Here is a 21,605-nt window from a genome sequence, read left to right as displayed (position 1 = left end):
ACATCTACTCACCTGCTTTAGACTGTCAATTTTAAGTACATAAACTGCCCCTAACGTTCACTTCATGAACAGATTCTTGAATACCAACAAAATAATATTATCTGGGCCAACTTAATTTGGGCAGGAAACAATGTTGGGGAGAAAGAAATGTTTGTGGTCACAGAAAATGTGTGAGGGCACAGAAAACTACCTTGATGAAACATTTAAAAACTATTAGTCCATACCATCCGTCACCAAAATATCCCAAACATAAAGATACCAGAAGCACCGACATATGAAAACCCTATTCAAGATAAAATGAAAACAAAATATAGAAAGGAATACACACAGTTCACAAAAGGCTGCGAGGCGTTTCTGTTGGGTTTCATTAGGAAGAGTTAGTGCTCTGTGTAGTATCTATAGTGATATAGTGATCTATCCTCAGCATGGATGATTTGTAATTACACTGAACTATCACTTCTAGACCGTCAGCACAAACACTAGAGGGCAATGCTCTACAACTTTTGTCATGACGTCTTCAGTGGGTTTATCTCATTATGAACATAGTTGGCAACACAATACGTAGCAGGTATGTTTTCTACACCAACACTGAGACAAGAGTTGTGTGATTTGTTAAGACAGTCAGAGTTTGATGGTTGAACTTTTCTCAGCTGTACACATCTCACAAAGACCAATGGATATATTATCTTTACTTTGTTTTGTCTCTGTGACTCTTACAGGTAAGCATCTTGAATATATGAGTTGTATAGTTTTTCTCTCTTGCTGGTTAAAATACATGTTGTCATTTTTGGAAAAGTTTTATTAGCCTTCACTTTTTGTCTGAGGAATTTTTACAGTACAGTAGGTCAGTTTGTTAATATTTAATTGCCTTGTTCTGCCCTTGGTCTAACACTTCTATCAAATGGCACAAATACCACAGTATAAACAGTTCGAGAAACATGTCAGTTTCGGACAATCACCTAAACATAATGAGGCTAATTGGCTTGTTTCTGTTTTCAGAAAATCGACATTTATACCAAACGATTATATGACATTTACTTACTTAAAAAGATTAATGAGCCTTATACAACCAAAAAAAACATGATTTGACTGTATGGGAGACTTTAAGACAGATACATTTATGATGATAAAATAAATTGTCCCAGTGTCTCATTCTGCAGTGCACTGATCTCAGTCCTTCTCTAACATGTAACTGTCTCCTCCAGGTTTAACCAAAGGAAGTGGTGTGTTGCCAGATAAACTGAATGCAACTGTTGGAGGAGAAGTGATGTTCACCACAACAGTGACTCCATCAGAAACACCATTTGTGGCAGTGGCCTGGACTTTTGCTTCTGAAACTATTTTAAGACCTATAATAACCTCTACATCTTTGGTCAACAATTCTGGACCAGAATATGAAGGCAGGATGATCTTCAACAGATCTAATGGATCTCTGAAGCTCATGGATCTGACTCTTAATGACACAGGAGAGTACAGAGTTACTATTATATCAGCAGAAGGAGAACAGTTTCTGGGATCCACTGAACTGAAGATACTTGGTGAGCAGATGTGTCACATGAACAGTAGTTTTAAATGTTGGATGTACAACATGAATCACAAAAGAAATTAACTTTAAGAGCAATAATGTAACATAATTGACATCATATGATTACATTACATGATTAATGTTATCTGTGAAATTTTAGGGACAGTTTTCCACTGCAGTGAAATTAGGAGAATATTTGCTTCATTCCTGAATTTCGTAGTGATATTTGTACATATGCAGTATTGTTAGTTTTTCTGACATGCCTGATATACAAGACTGAACTTTATTTATACATTCATGTAGTTGAATGCAATCTAATACAACTGTCATTTAATAAAGTCTTTCATTATGTGCTAATGAATTTTATCTTTTGTTGAGACTGTGTCAGCGTCGAGTTTATTCAACTCTACAGTAATTTATTTGTTTTAAGGCCAAATGTTGCGGTGCTGAATTATATTAAAAGTTTCTAATGAGCCATCATCATAATGAACAGCCTAAGAAACTACCACAGAGTTGAATCAGTGACTTAGTGACACAATGTCAACAGAAAGTTAAACTGACTTTCTCTATGAGGTGTTTACTGTAGCATTTTGTTTTTCACCCACAGAGCGTGTCTCCAACGTAAAGATAACTGCCAACAGCACAGACTTGGTGGAGTTCAGCTCTGTCAGTCTGTCCTGCTCTTCTTCTGGATCCTCTCCTTCTTTCCTCTGGATGAACGGCAGCTCTGAGGTTACAGCCAGTGAGAGAGTTCAGCTCACTGATGGAGGCCGTACTCTCACTATCATCAGTGTGATCCGCTATGATCAGGGACCATACAGCTGCAGAGTGTCCAATGCTGTCAGTATTGACACCAGTGATCCAGTAAATCTTTCCATCCACTGTGAGTTACTAATTTACTCAGTATTTTATGTAACATCGTATCCATGCAAATGTTAGCCAGATTTATATGAGTGCCAATAACACATACAATACAATGAACACTAATGACATTTCAGTCCGGAGAGACTGGATCAGCATCAAGAAAGCTCTAAAGCAGAGAGGGTGAATGAAAACATATTTAAAAAGAAAGCTGCAATATGATGAGCTGAAAAAGGCGTGTAACCATGCTATTGGTTAGATGTGATGCACACCTTCTATATGGAGATATAAATACCAAGCATAAATATCAAAAATATATACAATCATAATAATACCACATTGTTTAGTGTGACTAATTTTACTTTTTGAATCAGTAGGCCACCATACAACATTAGGTGCACTAGATTCCTCCGCTCCTCCTACCTCAGGCTTTCAGTAGAGAGATTTGATGTCTTCTAGGTTATAAACTGGAACTAGGGCGCCCACTGCAACAAGGTTAATTGACCCAGAAGGTGACTTTAAGATTTTACCTTTTAATCTTAAGAAGAAAAGTCTCAGTTCAACAGCTCTGATACTGGACTGGAGAGTATTTATTACTTGCACTAGATTCATAATGTCTGATCATGTGGTTGTTGTGTTTAAATGTTTAACAAGTAGTAGAAGAGGGGAAACACAATCTTTTAGTAGATACAGTTGTTTCTATTATGGCACTGACACCATTCAGAAATGAACACTTTTTCGCTGAGTTTTCAATTCTGTGTTGAGCACCATTTGTGTATGTCTAGTGTATAATAATTGTCAAATTATATGTGGCCGGGTCATACAAAGATAGGACCAGACACAGAGAGATATTACTTTTTAGTGGGTTCTTTTATTCCCCGACTGGGTTCAGATGAAGGCAGCGTTAATTTTATAATTTTGAGGGTTATAATAACCACAACCAAAATACAAACAGAATTACAACACTGTTTTCCCTCTCTGCTAAGTTAACAGTTAATGAACTTCACTGTCAGTATACACAGACAACAGTAGTGGCTGCTTTCCTAGATAAAAAAAATGAAAATAAAACAAATAAATACATTTACCAAGCCACATAACTCATACAATTATCTTACAGTAACCAACATCAATTAAGTGAAAAATATAAACTCATAAGCAAAATATGTTTTTACCAATGATTTTAAAATAACTTAATACATTTTTAACCGAAAATCATGAACTCACTTGAAACCCTGTGTGTAGCCTGCGCGCCTCGACTCACACATGGACCCTACTCGGACACACCTCCCTATCTCCCCTCTGCAATTTGCACCAACATACAAAATTAACAGTTACAGTGAAATAAACATTTTTAACATTTTTATCACCCATATATCGTCACTTACGCTGACTCGTAGTTCAGCTCCGCTATCCACGCGGTGGAGATGGCATGTACACTCACACTTCACCAATCTTAGCAGTTGCTACTCTCACGGCACCACAGCTAACTTATGTCTTACGAGATTTGCCGTGGTCTCGCGAGATTTGCTGGTCTTAAAGTAACAGTGTATTCTAAAATCCCAGCAGATACACTGAAAACACTGTAACCCCTGTTCACCCGGCTACATTCTCCCCTGCTACAAGTCAACGTCCTCGGTGACTTCTTATGCATCTATGGTCCCTTTAAATTGTGATGAATACAGAACCATGCCTGCTAACACTTGAGAAAGTAAATCTGGGCTAAGAGACACTGCGTTGCATGCTGACATGGGCAGGTTAAATGGGTTCCTGTTTCTCCCAGCAGTTGTTCTCTGACTCCTGCGTGGAGGGGGAATAGGCGTGTCAATCCTGACATTTCCCTCCTTTCTCCTTCTTGGAGCAGGCACAGGCCTCTCCTCTGGCTCCTTAGCAGGTGTGGAGATACTCTCTGTTGTGGGATGAGAACAGGGCACTGGTTCAACCTCCAGGTCCTCCTCATGCATGTTACTCAACTCCTGCTCCAGTTCATCCTCATTCTCCACCATATCCTCAGCTTCATCATCCGGATGGCCTTCTGTCTCAACAATCTTCAGATCCAAATTCTCAGGTTCCTGAGTTGCCGCATGCTCAGCTGCTGGATACCTCACTTTCTCCTCCAAAACAAACTCAGGCTCCACGAACTCCATCTCTGGCTCCAGACTTGAGACAAGTTCATCCAAAGGAGCGGTTGCCTGATGACGTCGTCTCGGCACTGGCACTGGCACTGGCACAGGCCCCACACATGGCCGCAGGTTGGACCTATGGACCCTCTTCACTGGCCCGCCCTCTAGTGGCTCCACTGTGTATGTGGTCCCTTGGATATCAACAACCTTGTACACAGTAGCCGACCAGGCATCCTGGATCTTATTTCTTCCCGGTGGCCGATGGCGGAGATACACCAACTCTCCCAACTCGACAGGCGGACAATACGTTCGCTCCTGCTGTTGGGCTGTCCTTTCCGCAGCCTTTCGCTCAGCACACTCCCTTGCTCTGGCATGTGCATCTTGGAGACGCTCCTGGTGTACAGCTAACCAGTCTGGTTCCTCACCCCTCTTCTGCTCCTGGCCCAGCAGCGCATCGATTGGAAGATGAGGGTGAACTCCAAACAGCAAGTAGTAGGGCGAATAGCCTGTGGTTGAGTGTGGCGTGACATTATATGCATACACTAGTTCTGACAGGTGTTCCGGCCAGCGGCGCTTCTTTTCAGGGGGAAGTGTACGTAAAAGGTCATGCAGGGTTCTATTGAACCGTTCACACTGGGGGTTCCCTTGGGGGTGGTGTGGTGTTGTTCGGGTTTTCTTCACCCCATACAACCTGCATAGCTCAGCGATTACTGCACTCTCAAAGTTTCTTCCCTGATCAGAATGCAGGCGTTCTGGTACCCCATATTTCAGAAACCACTCTTTCAGGATGACTTTAGCAGTGGTATCTGCTTTCTGATCTCGTGTGGCAAAGGCTTGACTGAACTTAGTGAACACATCTGTCATCACAAGTACATTTTCACGACCATCGGTGGCACGCTCAAGTGTAGTGTAATCCACAGCAACCACCTCAAGTGGGCGAGTAGCCAAGAATGGAACCTGAGGTGCCTGAATCTTAGGCTGTGGCATTTTTGTCAACACACATCTCTGGCATCTCTTCACCCATTGCTCAACATCCCCATGCATACCCACCCAGAAACATCTCTGTCTCAGCAGACCCAGTGTCCGCTCTATGCCCTGGTGTCCCATCTGATCGTGCACGCTTTTGAGCACCTTTTCCTTGAGGCAGGTTGGAAGTAGCAGCTGGTGACAGGTTCCAATATGAGCATCCTCGATCACGCGATACACAAGTCCATCTTTTTCTCTTAGTCGCGACCACTGCTTCAACAAAAAGCGTACTGGCTTAGACAGACCTATCTTCTCCTGGTAGGTCGGTTTCCTCTGTTTATCCCAGAACTCTCTCACTACTCTAAGCGTTGGGTCTAACGCTTGAAAGTTATGGAGTTCTGTTTTTGAATATCCAGGCAGCGTGGGAGTGTTGTCCTGAACTGCCTCACTAGCCACCGTCTCACTTGCCTCAGATGCTTGTAGCTGTCTGAGCCTATAACACTCAACCCCGGCTGTTACTAGATCTAGGTCTAGAGCAGTACCTTGCCTGAGTGTGTTACAAATGGCTACACATCCATCATACTCTGCATCTTCGCTGTCAGGTTCTGGCTCACCAGCTGCTGGTCGCCGGGAGAGAGCATCAGCAGCAGTATTACACCGGCCAGGGCGATACTTCACATCAAAGTCAAATACAGCCAGCTGAGCAACCCATCGCTGCTGAATTGCTCCTAAATTGGCAGTGTGGAGGTGGCACAGGGGGTTATTATCTGTGATGATGGTGAATTTTGACCCCAAGAGATAACTCCTGAACTTCTCTGTGACCGCCCACTTTAATGCAAGGAGCTCCAGCTTCATGCTGCTGTAATTTTGATCATTCTTTTCCGCCCCTCTGAGCCTCCTACTGGCATAGGCTATGACTGTCTTCCTTCCCCCTTGCTCCTGGTACAGAACTGCCCCTAGACCCAGAATGCTAGCATCTGTCTCTAGTATAAAAGGTAGAGTGAAGTCTGCATAGCCTAGTGTGGGTGCGCTAGTCAGCTTTTCCTTCAAGTGCTCGAAAGCTTGTAGACACTGTGGTGTCCAAGCTGACCTGAACAACTGATTAGCCCTGGCCTGGCTACTCTCTTTGACACAGGCAGTAACAACATCATGAAGAGGCCCTGCGATTTGAGAAAAACCCTCAATGAACCTCCTATAATAACTGCAAAAGCCCAGGAATGACCTAAGCTCTTTTACAGTGCTTGGGACGGGCCACAGCTTTACTGCACTTATCTTTTCCGGATCTGTGCCTATGCCTTGGGCTGAGACCTGGTGACCAAGGAACCTGACCTCGGGCTGGAGAAAATGGCACTTCTCCACTTTGACTTTCAGCCCTGTCTCCCTCAACCTCTTCAGGACGGTCTCAAGTCTCAACAGATGATCTTGGAATGTTGGTGAAAACACAAGCAAGTCATCCAAATAAATCAACACAATCTGGAAGGCTAAATCACTCATTGTAGCCTGCATCAGGCGTTGAAATGTTGCGGGTGCGTTACACAGCCCGAAGGGCATCCGTAGATACTCATATAGGCCGAATGGTGTTGTAAACGCAGTTTTATCCCTATCTTTCTCATGTACCGCAACCTGGTGGTATCCGCTTGCGAGATCAATGGTTGAGAAGAATTCAGCGCCGCTCAGGGCGTCTAGACTCTCTTCGATGCGCGGGAGGGGAAACGCATCACGCCTTGTTTTTGAGTTCAGCCTCCTGTAATCTACACACAGTCTTAGACTTCCATCCGGCTTGCGCACTAAAACAATTGGTGAAGCATAGGAGCTTGAACTCTCCTGAATCACTCCCTTCTTCAGCAGCTCAGAAATATGCTTTTTGACCTCTTTGTACTGATTAGGCGGTATACGCCGGTAAGGTTGGGAAACTGGTGTTTCATCCACCACTGGGATTTCATGTTTCACTCGATCTGTATATCCCAGATCCTCATCATTAACTGCAAACACATCTGCGTACTTCATCAGAATTGCTCGTAGCTCTGCCTGCTGTTCTGGTGTACCTCCTAGGTGTAAGCGGTCAAGTAAGGTCTGTATGTCATTGTCAGATCCCTGACCATCTTTCCGATTAATTATCACCTCCTCATGATTTGCGGAGATGCGCTGAAACTTTACTTCACAGGGGTCACCCTCAACACACTGACACTGACTAAGAATACCAAGTCTAGTCTTAGGGGATAGCCAGACATCTTCCCGCGAAAAGTTTATTACTTGAACTGGAAAAATGTGACTGTTAGATGATATCACTGTAGGAACAATCATCAACCCACTGGGCAGTGGAGTGTTCCCTGGCTCAAGCAACATAGTGGCATCACCCTCAGACTGTGTTTTACGGCCCCTTGCATATACCGTGGCAACAGATGAAGCAGGTACATGCATTTTGTGTTTGCCTGCTACACGAGCTGTGGACATCTTCTCTACGAGTTCGGCCTCTTGCACTCGGTTGAAGGCCTCTCTCCACACAGAGTCCAGCTCACCCCTTAGAGCTGTGTCAAACTCTGAGAGCACTAACTGTCTGCACCGTTTAACGATGTTCATTCCAATGATGCCTGGTAGAGAAGAGTCTGGCTCATTTGTGTCATCATCTTTGGTTATGAGGAAACCACACTCTGGGATGGTAAGCCCCATTACCTGTATGTTAAGCTCAACATAGCCTAAGTATGGTAGTGGTAACTTGTTTGCAGCTGTTAATTTAAGCCATTTAGCAGTGCAGTGCATGTCTTCCTCCTCTCCATGGAGGTGGTCTCTGAAGAAACTTTCTGTCAGGGTGCTAACATTACTTCCAGTGTCCAACAAGCATCTAAGAGGAATACCATCTATCTGGATGTCTACCTCTGGGCACTCCCCTACAGCATTTTCCAGGAAACGCTCTTTGGTTAGAGTGCTTGTCGAGCCCTCTGACTTGCCTCGCATTGCCCGGCTCATAGCAATGGAGGGCTCCCGTTTCCCTGTATTGCAGGACAAGGTGTCGCAGAAGACTGGCCCCCTGGTTTACGTGGTGTGGTGCAATGTCTGGCAATGTGCCCCACCCCTTCACACCGCAAACAGATTGGCTGACCGTCACTAGTATACTTGGGCTGGACTTTAGGTCTACTAACCTTACTACCACCTACTGAGCTGATGTTCTGTGTAGTGAGCTCACGGACTGCATTGGTTAGCTCACCAATAGCTTTACCCTGCTGAGCAATTATCTTAACTACTTCCTGCAGAGTCACTGTCAAGTCAGTTGGTGAGTCACTGGGCAAGTTCGCCTTTCCTGAAACCTCATCTGGAATACCACCTACTAGATTTCTACTTCTCGCCACATTTGAGCTCCGGGGGCGGTCTTCAAGAGCCCACATGATTGCCTCCTCACGTACATCAAATAGACTAGAATCAGGCTTCTCTCTAATGAGCCTTCGCAACTCGCGTCGAAGGGCTGAGTCGCGCACACCTTCGATGAACTGGTCTCTAAGTGCTTGTTGTGTGTCAGTTACAGCATTAGGGGACTGTTGGAGAGCAGAATTAAGCAGCTGCGAGAGCGCATGGGAATATTCTCGTAGGTCTTCCCCATCTAACTGCCTACGGGCATAGAAAGCATGTAACAGTTGTGGAGTACTGCGTTTCTCTCTAAAGGCTCCCCTCAAACATGAAAACAGATCACTGGGTTGCTTCACCTGTCCCCTCATGCACAGTTTGACCTCCTCTAGGGCTGAACCCTTTAGCAGCGAGAGAATAAAATCTACTTGTTCCTCGCTATGTAGGCCCCTTGCTCTCATTGCGCGCTCCACCTCCTCTATAAACTCATCTACTGTGTTAACATCCTTCCCTGGTTCACCATTAAAAGGCACAATGTGTTTTTCTCTTGGGACGTAAACAATAGACCTTGTCTGCACATCGCCCAGATTAGCGATACTTGACAGTACAGCATCATGTTTCCTACTCAGTTCCAGCATCTGTGACTGCAGCTGTGCCAGGGGGTTACCTTCATCCCCAGACAACGAAACAGATGCGTCGTCCTCTTCATCGCTGGTTGCTGCTCTAGGGGCAACTGCCCCCTCCTCGTCTTCTGACATTCTGAAAAGTCTCTTACAGTTTCTTTATTGCAGCGAAATAACACAGTCAGTAGTAGTTTCAGCGCCTCTCAGTCCGATAGTCTCAAAGACAGGGACACCAGATGATCAGCTCCTCTAGCAGTCCACGACGATGATGCAGATATCCCTCTCGTCCCGGAACACCAGCCACGTGCCACGCACAGCCACGTCAGGGGCACCACACGCTGGTCATCACACTCTCCGGTACCAGGCCAGGACCAGTCTTCACCACTACTGTTGTCTGAATATTCTATGTAATTTCCCTATGCAACTAAGACCTCAAAATTAAACAGGGGATCCCACTTCTGACACCAATTAATGTGGCCGGGTCATACAAAGATAGGACCAGACACAGAGAGATATTACTTTTTAGTGGGTTCTTTTATTCCCCGACTGGGTTCAGATGAAGGCAGCGTTAATTTTATAATTTTGAGGGTTATAATAACCACAACCAAAATACAAACAGAATTACAACACTGTTTTCCCTCTCTGCTAAGTTAACAGTTAATGAACTTCACTGTCAGTATACACAGACAACAGTAGTGGCTGCTTTCCTAGATAAAAAAAATGAAAATAAAACAAATAAATACATTTACCAAGCCACATAACTCATACAATTATCTTACAGTAACCAACATCAATTAAGTGAAAAATATAAACTCATAAGCAAAATATGTTTTTACCAATGATTTTAAAATAACTTAATACATTTTTAACCGAAAATCATGAACTCACTTGAAACCCTGTGTGTAGCCTGCGCGCCTCGACTCACACATGGACCCTACTCGGACACACCTCCCTATCTCCCCTCTGCAATTTGCACCAACATACAAAATTAACAGTTACAGTGAAATAAACATTTTTAACATTTTTATCACCCATATATCGTCACTTACGCTGACTCGTAGTTCAGCTCCGCTATCCACGCGGTGGAGATGGCATGTACACTCACACTTCACCAATCTTAGCAGTTGCTACTCTCACGGCACCACAGCTAACTTATGTCTTACGAGATTTGCCGTGGTCTCGCGAGATTTGCTGGTCTTAAAGTAACAGTGTATTCTAAAATCCCAGCAGATACACTGAAAACACTGTAACCCCTGTTCACCCGGCTACATATAACTGAATGTTAAGCTAAGCTAAATGATTCACTAAAGTTTTCAGTAGCTCCAGAAGCTATAAATGAGCCTTGACAATTTATATTCATCTTTTTTTTAAACATTTGATTTGTTCCCTGTTTCTGCATTGCTGCATTCTACTGAGCTACGCTCCCTTTCCTGTACAGTGGCATTTATCAACCAAAACCAAAGTGTTTTTTACCCACAGTGCGTGTCTCCAATGTAAAGATAACTGCCAGCAGCTCAGACTTGGTGGAGTTCAGCTCTGTCCGTCTGTCCTGCTCTTCTTCTGGATCCTCTCCTTCTTTCCTCTGGATGAACGGCAGCTCTGAGGTTACAGCCAGTGAGAGAGTTCAGCTCACTGATGGAGGCCGTACTCTCACTATCATCAGTGTGACTCGCTATGATCAGGGACCATTCAGGTGTCATGTGTCCAATCCTGTCAGTGATGGCACCAGCGATCCAGTAGAAATTGCCATCAACTGTGAGTTATTTACCTGCATGTACAACTTATTATCCTTTAATTAATTATATGCTAGTGCAACAAAGCTTCAAAGACACAGCTTGATTCATATTATTGTATATGAATCAGTTAGGTACGGGCATTAATGACATTTCATCACCTGCGCTTTGTTGACTGACATATGAAGCTATTAAAAGCCTGAGACTGAGCTACGCTGACACTAACTTTACTTTTTGCTAATGATTGATTTCCCCCCTATATATACCTCCCAGTTGGCCCAGAGAATATTATTTTGAAGTTACCTCCATCTGAAGACCACTATGTGGAAGGGTCAACCATCAGACTGTCCTGTTCAGCTGTCTCCAGACCTTCTGCTCAGTTTCAGTGGTTTCTGAATGGAGACCTGCTGTCTGATACTGGACCAGAACTCACACTGATGAATATTCAGGGGAGTCAGAGTGGGAACTACAGCTGTCAGGCTTTAAACAGCAAAACTCTGAGATATCAAATATCTCAGCCTTCAACTATAACTGTACTGGGTAAGTTTGAGTAAAAAGTATGTGTACATTTGTTTATTATGTCTGTAACACCTGCTGTTAACATTGTATCAAAATACCAACAATATATATTTATCTGCCCCTCCCTGAGCTACTACCTTATCGTGGTGGAGGGGTTTGCGTGTCCCAATGACCCCAGGAGCTCAGTTGTCGGGGGCTTTATGCCCCTGGTAGAGTCTCCCATGGCAAACAGGTCCGGGGGGAGGGGCCAGGCGAAGACCAGACCAGCTGAGGCAAAAATCCGGACATGGGAGGAGTTCGGTGAGGCCATGGAAAAAGACTTCCAGACGGCTTCGAAGAGATTCTGGACCACCATCTGGCGTCTCAGGAGGGGGAATCAGTGTGCCGTCAACACTGCGTATGGTGGGGACGGTGCGCTGCTGACCTCGTCTCGGGACTTTGTGGATCGGTGGAAGGAATACTTCAAGACCTCCTCAATCCCACCGACACGCCTTCCGGTAAGGAAGCAGGGCCGGGGGACTTGGGTGTGGGCTCTCCTACCTCTGGGGTGGAGGTCGCCGAGGTGGTTAAGAAGCTCCTCGTTGGGAGGGCCCCGGGGGTGGATGAGATCCGCCCCGAGTTCCTCAAGGCCCTGGATGCTGTGGGGCTGTCATGGTTGACACGACTCTGCAGCATCGCGTGGACATCGGGGGCAGTGCCTCTGGATTGGCAGCCTTTTTAAGAAGGGGGAACGGAGGGTGTGTTCCAATTACAAGGGAATCACACTCCTCAGCCTCCCTGGTAAGGTCTATTCTGGGGTGCTGGAGAGGAGGGTCCGTCGGATAGTCGAACCTCGGATTCAGGAGGAGCAGTGTGGTTTTCGTCCAGGCCGTGGAACAGTGGACCAGCTCTACACCCTCTGCAGGATCCTTGAGGGTGCATGGGAGTTTGCCCAACCAGTCCACATGTGTTTTGCGGACTTGGAGAAGGCATTCGACCGTGTCCCTCGGGGTATCCTGTGGGGGGTTCTCCGGGAGTACGGGGTATCGGACCCCCTGATAAGGGCCGTCCGTTCCCTGTATGACCGGTGTCAGAGCTTGGTCCGCATTGCCAGCAATAAGTTGGACTTGTTTCCAGTGAGGATTGGACTCCGCCAGGGCTGCCCTTTGTCACCGATCCTGTTCATAATTTTTATGGACAGGATTTCTAGGCGCAGCCAGGGTGTGGAGGGGGTCCGGTTTGGTGACCTCAGGATTGGGTCACTGCTTTTTACGGATGATGTGGTCCTGTTGGCTTCATCAGACCGTGACCTCCAACTCTCACTGGATCGGTTCGCAGCCGAGTGTGAAGCGGCCGGGATGAGAATCAGCACCTCCAAATCCGAGGCCATGGTCCTCAACCAGAAAAGGGTGGAGTGCACTCTCCGGGTTGGGGATGAGATCCTGCCCCAAGTGGAGGAGTTCAAGTACCTGGGGGTCTTGTTCACGAGTGAGGGAAGGATGGAGCGTGAGATCGACAGGCGGATCGGTGCGGCGTCTGCAGTAATGCGGACTCTGCACAGATCCGTCGTGGTGAAGAGAGAGCTGAGCCGAAAGGCAAAGCTCCCAATTTACCAGTCGATCTTCGTTCCTACCCTCACCTATGGTCGTGAGCTTTGGGTAGTGACCGAAAGAACAAGATCGCGGGTACAAGCGGCCGAAATGAGCTTCCTCCGTAGGGTGGCTGGGCTCTCCCTTAGAGATAGGGTGAGAAGCTCAGTTATCCGGAGGGAGCTCGGAGTAGACCACTCCTCCGCATCGAGAGGAGCCAGATGAGGTGGCTCGGGCATCTAAAACAGGATGCTTCCCGGACGCCTCCCGGACGCCTCCCTGGTGAGGTGTTCAGGGCACGTCCCACCGGTAGGAGACCCCGGGGAAGACCCAGGACACGCTGGAGAGACTATGTCTCTCGGCTTGCCTGGGAACGCCTCGGGATCCCCTGGGAAGAGGGAAGAGCTGGACGAAGTGGCTGGGGAGAGGGAAGTCTGGGCTTCCCTGCTTAGGCTGCTGCCCCCGCGACCCGACCCCGGATAAGCGGAAGAGGACGGATGGATGGATGGATATATTTATATGTGATAATATGACACAGTTTGCCAGGACAAATATCAATCTCTTTTAGTTACTTTGATGCAGACCGTTGCAATGACGTAAGGTGAATGGTCGTGCTGAATAGTTAAAAGAGGAGAAACACTAATAACATGTGTAAATACATTCCTGCACTACACAATTGTTGTTCTTTGCTTTTACATAGACAACAAGCAGTTATCAGAACAAAATATTCATTTGCATTTCATGATAATATTCAACTTTCATTAGTCTCACAACTAAAATCATTACTGAATACCCCTAACCCTAACCCATTTCATTTTGAGGATTTGTTAAGGCAAGTCAGAAATAACTTTCAACCTAACAGAAGGAAAATTACATGTCACAAGCCTTCTAACTGTCTGATACGTCATCTTGTTCATACAAAATGAAATGACTCTTCTTTCATCATCAGAGAGAGTATCTGATACTTCAATCAGACCTTCAACACAGCTGATTGAGGGGAACTCTGTCAACCTGACCTGTGATGGTGTTGGCTCCATCTTTACCAGAGAGTGGATGAAGGACGGCTCATCATTGACTCAGACTGACAACATGATACTTTACGATACAAACAGAGTGTTGTCTTTTCTCTCTCTGAAGAAAACAGACAGTGGAGAATATGTGTGTAAAATCAGCAACCCCTTCAGCAATGATGAAGCTAAATACAACATGATTGTTAACTGTAAGTAACACACAGTACAGTATTCACTCACTTCATTAGGTACACCTGTGCAATCTAAAATAATCCAATACAACAGCTCTGCCAAAAATCATACCTTAAAGACATGTTCAGTTTTTGTTGACATTATCAGAAAGGTGATAATTGACTTCACTGTTTATTATCGAAATCGTAGTGGGTGGTGTGGCTGTACTGAAGTGCATTATATTGAATGGTATTTCTAATATTTTGTCCACCACATTAACTTGCATAAGGGGGGAAACATATTAGAACCACATTATTTGTTCTGGTTTAAACTTTGTTTTCAGATGGACCAGAAAATGTTCAAATCACAGGACCAAGTGAGATAAACGTGAAACAGACCTTAACATTAACCTGCTCTGCTGCGTCTACACCATCTGCCAGTTACACCTGGTTACTGAACGGGATAAATATATTATACAACTCTGCTGTGTTCACTAAAAACACGACTGAACTGTCTGACAGTGGCAACTACACCTGTCAAGCACTGAATGAAATAACTGGGAGAACATCATCTGCAGTTCATCGATTGTCTGTAACAGGTATGCAGATTTTGTTTATTGGAGATTTTGTTGCAGCTTTTTGACATTTTGATTAACATACAGTATTATACATCTAATAATGTGAAGACTAGCAGGCTTCCTGAAAATATTACTTACATATTTTATTACCAACTAAATTAAAATATATTGATTTGAGGTAGCATGTTTGCTAAAGCAACAACAAGCTGCACAATCATTCAGCAACAGGAAACTCCTGCCAAAGAAGGCATCAAGGCCTCAGTCTCTGCACTTAACAAACAGGCACTAATAACTGTAAAATTACATAAGTGGTGTTAAAATCTTGATCTTATCCCTCTTAAATGTGTACCTTTACAGAGAAGACAACATCTACATGTTCTGCTGGATGCATTGCTGGAATAGTAATCACATGTTTTGTTATCTGTGGAGCTGCTGCTGGAGGATACTTCATTTATAAAAAACAGTAAGTGGTGAATAGCTTTGAGATATAAAGAGGCAGCATTTGTCTTCTTTTTTTAATGTGAAGTATCAATCACAATTAGAGTATGGTAACACAGGTTGTTATTCAAGAAAGTGTCACTAGCCTATGTACAGCGTCTGCTAGTCTCACGATATATTCTCTTCTTTGTAATCCTAATCCTGATTTAAGCTTTTATTCATGTTGTTTGACTTAAAAAAACAACAAACTAAAAAAAACCTGTGGTAGATTACATGGGTCACCATAAATTCAAGCAATTTTGTCATAAGGGTCACAAAACTCTAAAATGAAACTGTTCAAAAACCATTACAATGTATGGAGATCAAATTTAAAATGTCTGATAAAATGCACAGTGAAGCTCTCTGTGAAAGAACAACACTGTACGTCATGCAAGAATTACTTATTCTTTGTTTTGTTGTTTTTTGTTTGTCTGTTTTTTATTTTTTGTCTTCTGACATTTAGGACACGTATGACCAGCAACACTGATTTAATGCAATCAGAAGCAGATCAAAGTGCTTACCTAATCAATCAGTAGATAATGGTGTTATCATTACCATAAAGTCTACAAAGTCAGATAATGCATGTCTGATATCTAATTTACATGGTAACGGTTCATCATCTCTTTAAACAGGACTAAAAAAATCCTCTAATGGAAACAGCTCCTCCACAACAGCTACGTTTAAGACAAGATTTTATGTGTTTGTTATCAAGAAACATCAAAGGGAGTAGATACAAAATGATTACGTGTACGTGCTAATTTTATATGTTTGTATAATTTATACAGTATTATATACTCTCAGAATTGAATTCCTGTAAGTACTGATTATATATTGTATCTTAAAGGCGGTGAAGGTCAGGAGAACGCAGCATACTCTGAAGATCTGGTACTGTAAAATGTCACCAATGGTTTACATGCACTTAGTTCTCCCACCAAAACCACACAAACCCACATTCATTATAAAGACATTTGTAGTAACATTATTGTAAGTTTCAAGTAAATGCATGAAATGTTAAAAATATACTGTTAGCAGAGACTTGATGGAAATATAATTTTTTATTACTTGCCACATTTTATTTACTTAAAGTGTATTTGTATAGGGACATGTAAGAACTAATGTCACATGCCAGAGCAGCTAGTTTGTTGTGCTTGTCCCCTTGATGGGCCATCGAAATACATAAAACGTTACACTGAAATACATATGGAACTGCACATGACACAAAACTCAATACATATAGTGTACATACATTAAATTATTGGCCAGTGTGTGATCGGGTTTGCTATGGTTAGTTCAAAGAGTCTCTCTTCCTCCATTGATCAGATTCAGGACCAGCGTTTACTACAATGAAATGACAATGACAGTCAGACTTTGAACCCAGAAGAAGATTTTCAGCTCAAACATTGAAGTAGAAGTGTACATGTGTGCTTGTCTTTGGGCCTACAAGCCAAATATTAATGAAACTGTTAATATTTTATCTGTGAAGTTAGCTTTTAGCGAATTTCAAACAGAGACTATGATATGTCCTGACCTGAACTTTCATCAAAACTGTTACATGTTTTCCAACAACTCTTTTGTTTTACTAGGAGCTGAAATATGCAGACCGTTTTTTCCACAACAATGATGGTTTGACAGTCCACCTCGGGCTACAGAATCGCTCTCAGAACCAAGTGAACAGGGGTCCTGCTGCTGCATCCTCCCCTCCAAGCTATGATGTCCACATGCAGCGAACGAAGAGGCCAGCTCATCAGCCTGATACTACTGATGCAACAGTCTACGCTCAGGTCCAGGTCCGCAAGAAGTGAACACAGCAGAACGGATCCTCTAATGAGGTCAGATTGGAGACCAGAATCTGTAGAGATCTGGTCAGAGAAACCTGCACTTCCCTTTCTGCTACTTTGTGGAGGGCTAATTTAGACTTGGGTTTATCTAGTCAAAGTACTTTAGCAGTAGTTAATGATTAACTGTTATTGCCCTGACTGAAGTCAGCACAAGAGCAATGATGCCCTTTTATTTGGGATACACCACATATAATAGCTTTCTTGTTCCCTTGTTAGAATTAGTTCATTCTGTTTGCTTGAGTGAAATGTTTGGGACCACTCTAGTAACATATAAGACTCCACAAGCATACTGTAGGGGAGACGGGGGTTGGTTGTCACAGTGCTTATTACAGACAAACTAGAGGGTGCTGTGACATGATGTTGATATCAGATAGTTAGCCTAGCATCCTGCCCATTTTGCACTGGTCACTTTGTTAGAACACACAAAACATTGAAGTGAGGAGATATTTTGTAATTTTTAAGGGTCAGAGTAGATTTTCATGTTGGTGTTGTTTTTGTATTAAAAGCTTGTAGGTTATTAGTCATTTAAAAATCAAACTCCTGTTGGAGCACCCTGGTGGCCGAGTAGTTAGAGCACATGTCACATAATTGTAGCGTCCCTGGATCAAATCTGACCTGGGACTCTTTCTCCCTGTTTCCTGTTGGCCTCTCTGCCAGTTACTGTCTGAATAAAGGCATAAAAGCAAAAAATAAATTTAAAAAAAGCCAAAGGTAATTGCTTTGATTTGAGTTCATTTTTAGCTCACAGGCCAAAACCATGTGGTAAAAACATTTGTCAAGAAGTCGGTTGGGGATGGTTGTCTCATTTCTCTGGGGGTTGTTTGGCACACATGTGGCAACCAACAGGTCCAGTCCATACACTGATATGTTATGAAACAATGGGCTTTTTTCAGCACTGTAAATTCCTTCATTTTACTTTTCATTACAGAGGCTAATTCAAACAAATAATCACCTGGTTCAAATTCATGGTTTAAACACATGAGTACTATTATAGAGTAAATGGTAAATGGACTGTACTTCTATAGCACTTTTCTAGTCATTATGACCACTGAAAGCACTTTTACATGTCTCATTCACCCATGTCACATTCATACACTGATGACAGAGGCTACCACACAAGGTACCAACCAGCTCATCAAGAGGAAACTAACCATTCATACAGTTGGAGCAGCAACAAGAGCAATTTGGGGTTAAGTATTCTGCCCAAGCATACACCGACTTGTGGACTGGAGGAGCCAGTCCATCAATCTTCCAATTGATGGACAACCACTCTACCTCCTGAGCCACAGCCGCCCCAAGAGGTTGTGTTCATTTTAACCTCTTAACGCACGCTGTTCCGTCTACGGGATGGGACAGATGTTAGGAGGTAGCCACACGTTCTTCTGAATGTTTTACACCAACCCTTAAACATATATATTCATGCCGTACATTGTTAGAAAGCCTAGATTCTCCTGATTCATTCAAGACCACTCACGACTTATATGGTTGCTCACAGCCGTAATAGTATTAGCGATTAGCACGGCTAGCCACTCAGCTAAGTGAGAAAAGCTATAATGCTACATACCTTCAAAGTCTTCCCTTTATCCACAACGATCATCTTATGACTCAGGACTTTCTGTACAGCTCGCCAAATATCCATTCTTGTGAAATATGAAATCCGTTTCCATAAAACCGAAATACTTTCCTCAATATGTCCATGAATTTAGTCCAACACGTAACGTAATAACACAAATAACAAACCATATACGGTCCGTGTACGTCATTTCCTGACCTGCGCGTCCATCTCAGAGTACACGTGACTAGATGTTTACGGCCGTGAGCCTCATCTGCTTCTGACGACACCACACACAAGCCAATCAGTGTTTAGGATTAGGCAGTACATGTCTCCAAAGCCAATGAGGACATGTGACCGACGACAATGACGACATGGCTTTGATTGACTGCTGTTCTAGCCAATGGAAATATTCGGTGAAATGAAGTTGATAACCTTTTAGCCAATAGTCTGAGGTTTCCAACGGTGTATGACACTAAGCTATCAGTTTGGCTGTCCATAAACAAACTTCAAGCGTAACCGGCGTGCGCCCTGTGCGTAAAAGAGTTGAACCATATATCATTACGCACTCGGCATTTTGGTACACGGTTGGTTCTTCTTCGACTTGACTTATAGCAAAATAAACAGATAGATAGATAGTTAGTTAGTCAGATAGTTAGTCAGTCAGTCAGTCAGATAGATAGATAGATGGATAGATGGATGATAAATAGATGAATAGATAAATAGATAGATAGATAGATATGGCCAAACAAAAAAAGGTTATATATAATAATATAATATATAATAATAATAATAATAATAATAATAATATGGTGTCAGCTTTCATTAGAGACCAAGATTGTGATTGTAGGCAAAGGGGTTGTAGTTATAGGTGTTTGATTGTGGTTATACAGCTTTGGTAACCAAGTGTCCATTTGGAGTCTCCAAAAAGGACCTGAGGAAAACGCATGGACAAACCTGTTGAAAAATAACTCTGAAAAATTCATCGTTTGGTCTTTTGACTCCAAATTTGGACTGCATGAAGCCAAGACATGTGGCTGTGGCCTCATTGTGTCTATATCCTGCTGAGAGGTCCCTGAATGTCTGTACACATGTCATTGTAAAGGCAAACCTATGGGCGAGTAAACAACCCCATCATTGTAACCTCTGCCACTCTTTGTCAGTAAGTCACAGAATCACACAGACACTTTTACAAGAATCCTGAGAGTGTTTCCTTTCCAATGATACCAGACACATCTCTGAGTCTCTAACTATGTGGGATCTGTGCTGCTCACAACTTGGGCATGTTGTTTAGGCTAACACGAAAAAAATAGGGACGTGTAATAAGAGGTTATAAAAAAAAAGTGGTGTTTCTATCTTGAAAAACTTTAGTCAAATGAATTAGCTATCTCGTCTGTCAACTGATATAATCAGTGCGCTTTTCTCCAGTGAATGCTTATTTCGTGGCAATACTTGTGTTCATGTTTTTAAGTTAGGTAAGGAGGAGACGTTCGCAGAAGAGTAAATTGGCGCTTTTCTACTACACAGTTCCAGGACGACTCGACTCCACCCGTTTTTTTTTGTGTTTCCACTAGGGATAGTACCTGGTACCTGGTACTTTTTTATTACCTGCTCTGCTGAGGGCTGGTGCATATCAAACAGGGCTTAAATGAGAGTTAATATTGAACCTGTTGTTAAGTGGCCAGAAACTCAGCAGAAGTGCTACAGTTTGTGAACACAGTAGCAGTGAAAATGTGTAAGGCCTATCAGGGCAGTCGTATGCTATCTCGTTGTGCAATTTTTTTTACTGTAAGTGGTCAAAAAGTAAATTAATGAAAATTTAAGCACATTTATATTATTAGTTGTTTAATGATTACACATTCAGATATAAAGTTACTATCAAGTTGAATTGCACTGTAAAAAGGAAAAAAAAAGTTACAAGTAGGCTAGTGGAGAAATAATATCAATTAAAGAACCTACAGGTGTATTTACATTATCACAGAAAAGCATTTTGACCTGATTTCTTATAACCCATGTGGATTAATCATTGTTCAAAACTGATTGAACTGAAAGATGGAGAAAAAATTAATGACCTGTTTCCCTCAACTGTTCAATAATAAATTGATCAACAGACAAAACATATATTGCTTGTTGGAAAACAAACAAAAACAAACAAAAAAAATCAAACCAACTAAATAAACAAAACCAGTTGAGTCTATATAGTGATCTATTGCTAGCAACACTACAGCTAGCAGCTCTGTAGACCCAGTGCTGCTTTGAGCTAAATAACTTACATCATATACATGTTTACATATTTACAAAGACAATGCTGACATGTTGATTTACAGCAGCATGTATAATGTTGGCCACAACCTGTTCACAAGCTAAACTAAGTGATTTGACTCACTGCACAGCTGAGGCTGCTGCAGGTATTTTACCATAAATCAAAGTATTTTATTTCATTTATAAATTTGACCTGATGGTGGCGCTATATGAAAATTTAAGGGATCAACAAATTGGGGGACACAAGTGTGGTGATTTAATGGAAATAGCTGAGATATTTCACTCAAAACTACCAATATGAAACTCATATTGGTTGTAGAGGAAAAAGTCAGGATGTCATCAAAGTCAACAGGATTCATCTTCTGTGAAACATCAATGTCTTTACAAAGTTTAGTGGAAATAACTGTTGAGATATTTCAGTGTGGATCAAAGCGGTGCACCGACTGATCAGCTGACACTGCCAC

General features: G+C 42.9%; 2 protein-coding genes across 2 annotated transcripts; both read left to right on the top strand.

The window, feature by feature from the left end:
* The first annotated feature begins 585 nt into the window (after positions 1-585).
* LOC128366263 (uncharacterized) lies at positions 586-12,109 on the top strand. The gene is made up of 10 exons (XM_053326948.1): positions 586-719; positions 1,206-1,538; positions 2,133-2,459; positions 4,438-4,635; positions 5,561-5,653; positions 7,767-8,066; positions 8,367-8,512; positions 10,934-11,189; positions 11,441-11,707; positions 12,054-12,109. Exons 1-10 carry the CDS (start codon positions 632-634, stop codon positions 12,107-12,109), a joined length of 2,064 nt encoding a protein of 687 aa, XP_053182923.1. The 5' UTR covers positions 586-631.
* A 2,072-nt stretch (positions 12,110-14,181) lies between these two features.
* Positions 14,182-15,525, top strand: LOC128366262 (carcinoembryonic antigen-related cell adhesion molecule 1-like). Its single transcript, XM_053326947.1, has 3 exons — positions 14,182-14,473; positions 14,779-15,033; positions 15,370-15,525. The coding sequence occupies exons 1-3, from the start codon at positions 14,182-14,184 to the stop codon at positions 15,477-15,479; spliced, it is 657 nt and encodes a 218-aa protein (XP_053182922.1). The 3' UTR covers positions 15,480-15,525.
* Positions 15,526-21,605: the final 6,080 nt, after the last annotated feature.

Source organism: Scomber japonicus, chromosome 10, assembly GCF_027409825.1.
Source record: "Scomber japonicus isolate fScoJap1 chromosome 10, fScoJap1.pri, whole genome shotgun sequence".
Lineage (NCBI taxonomy): Eukaryota > Metazoa > Chordata > Actinopteri > Scombriformes > Scombridae > Scomber > Scomber japonicus.
This window is presented reverse-complemented; position numbering and strand designations above follow the sequence as displayed.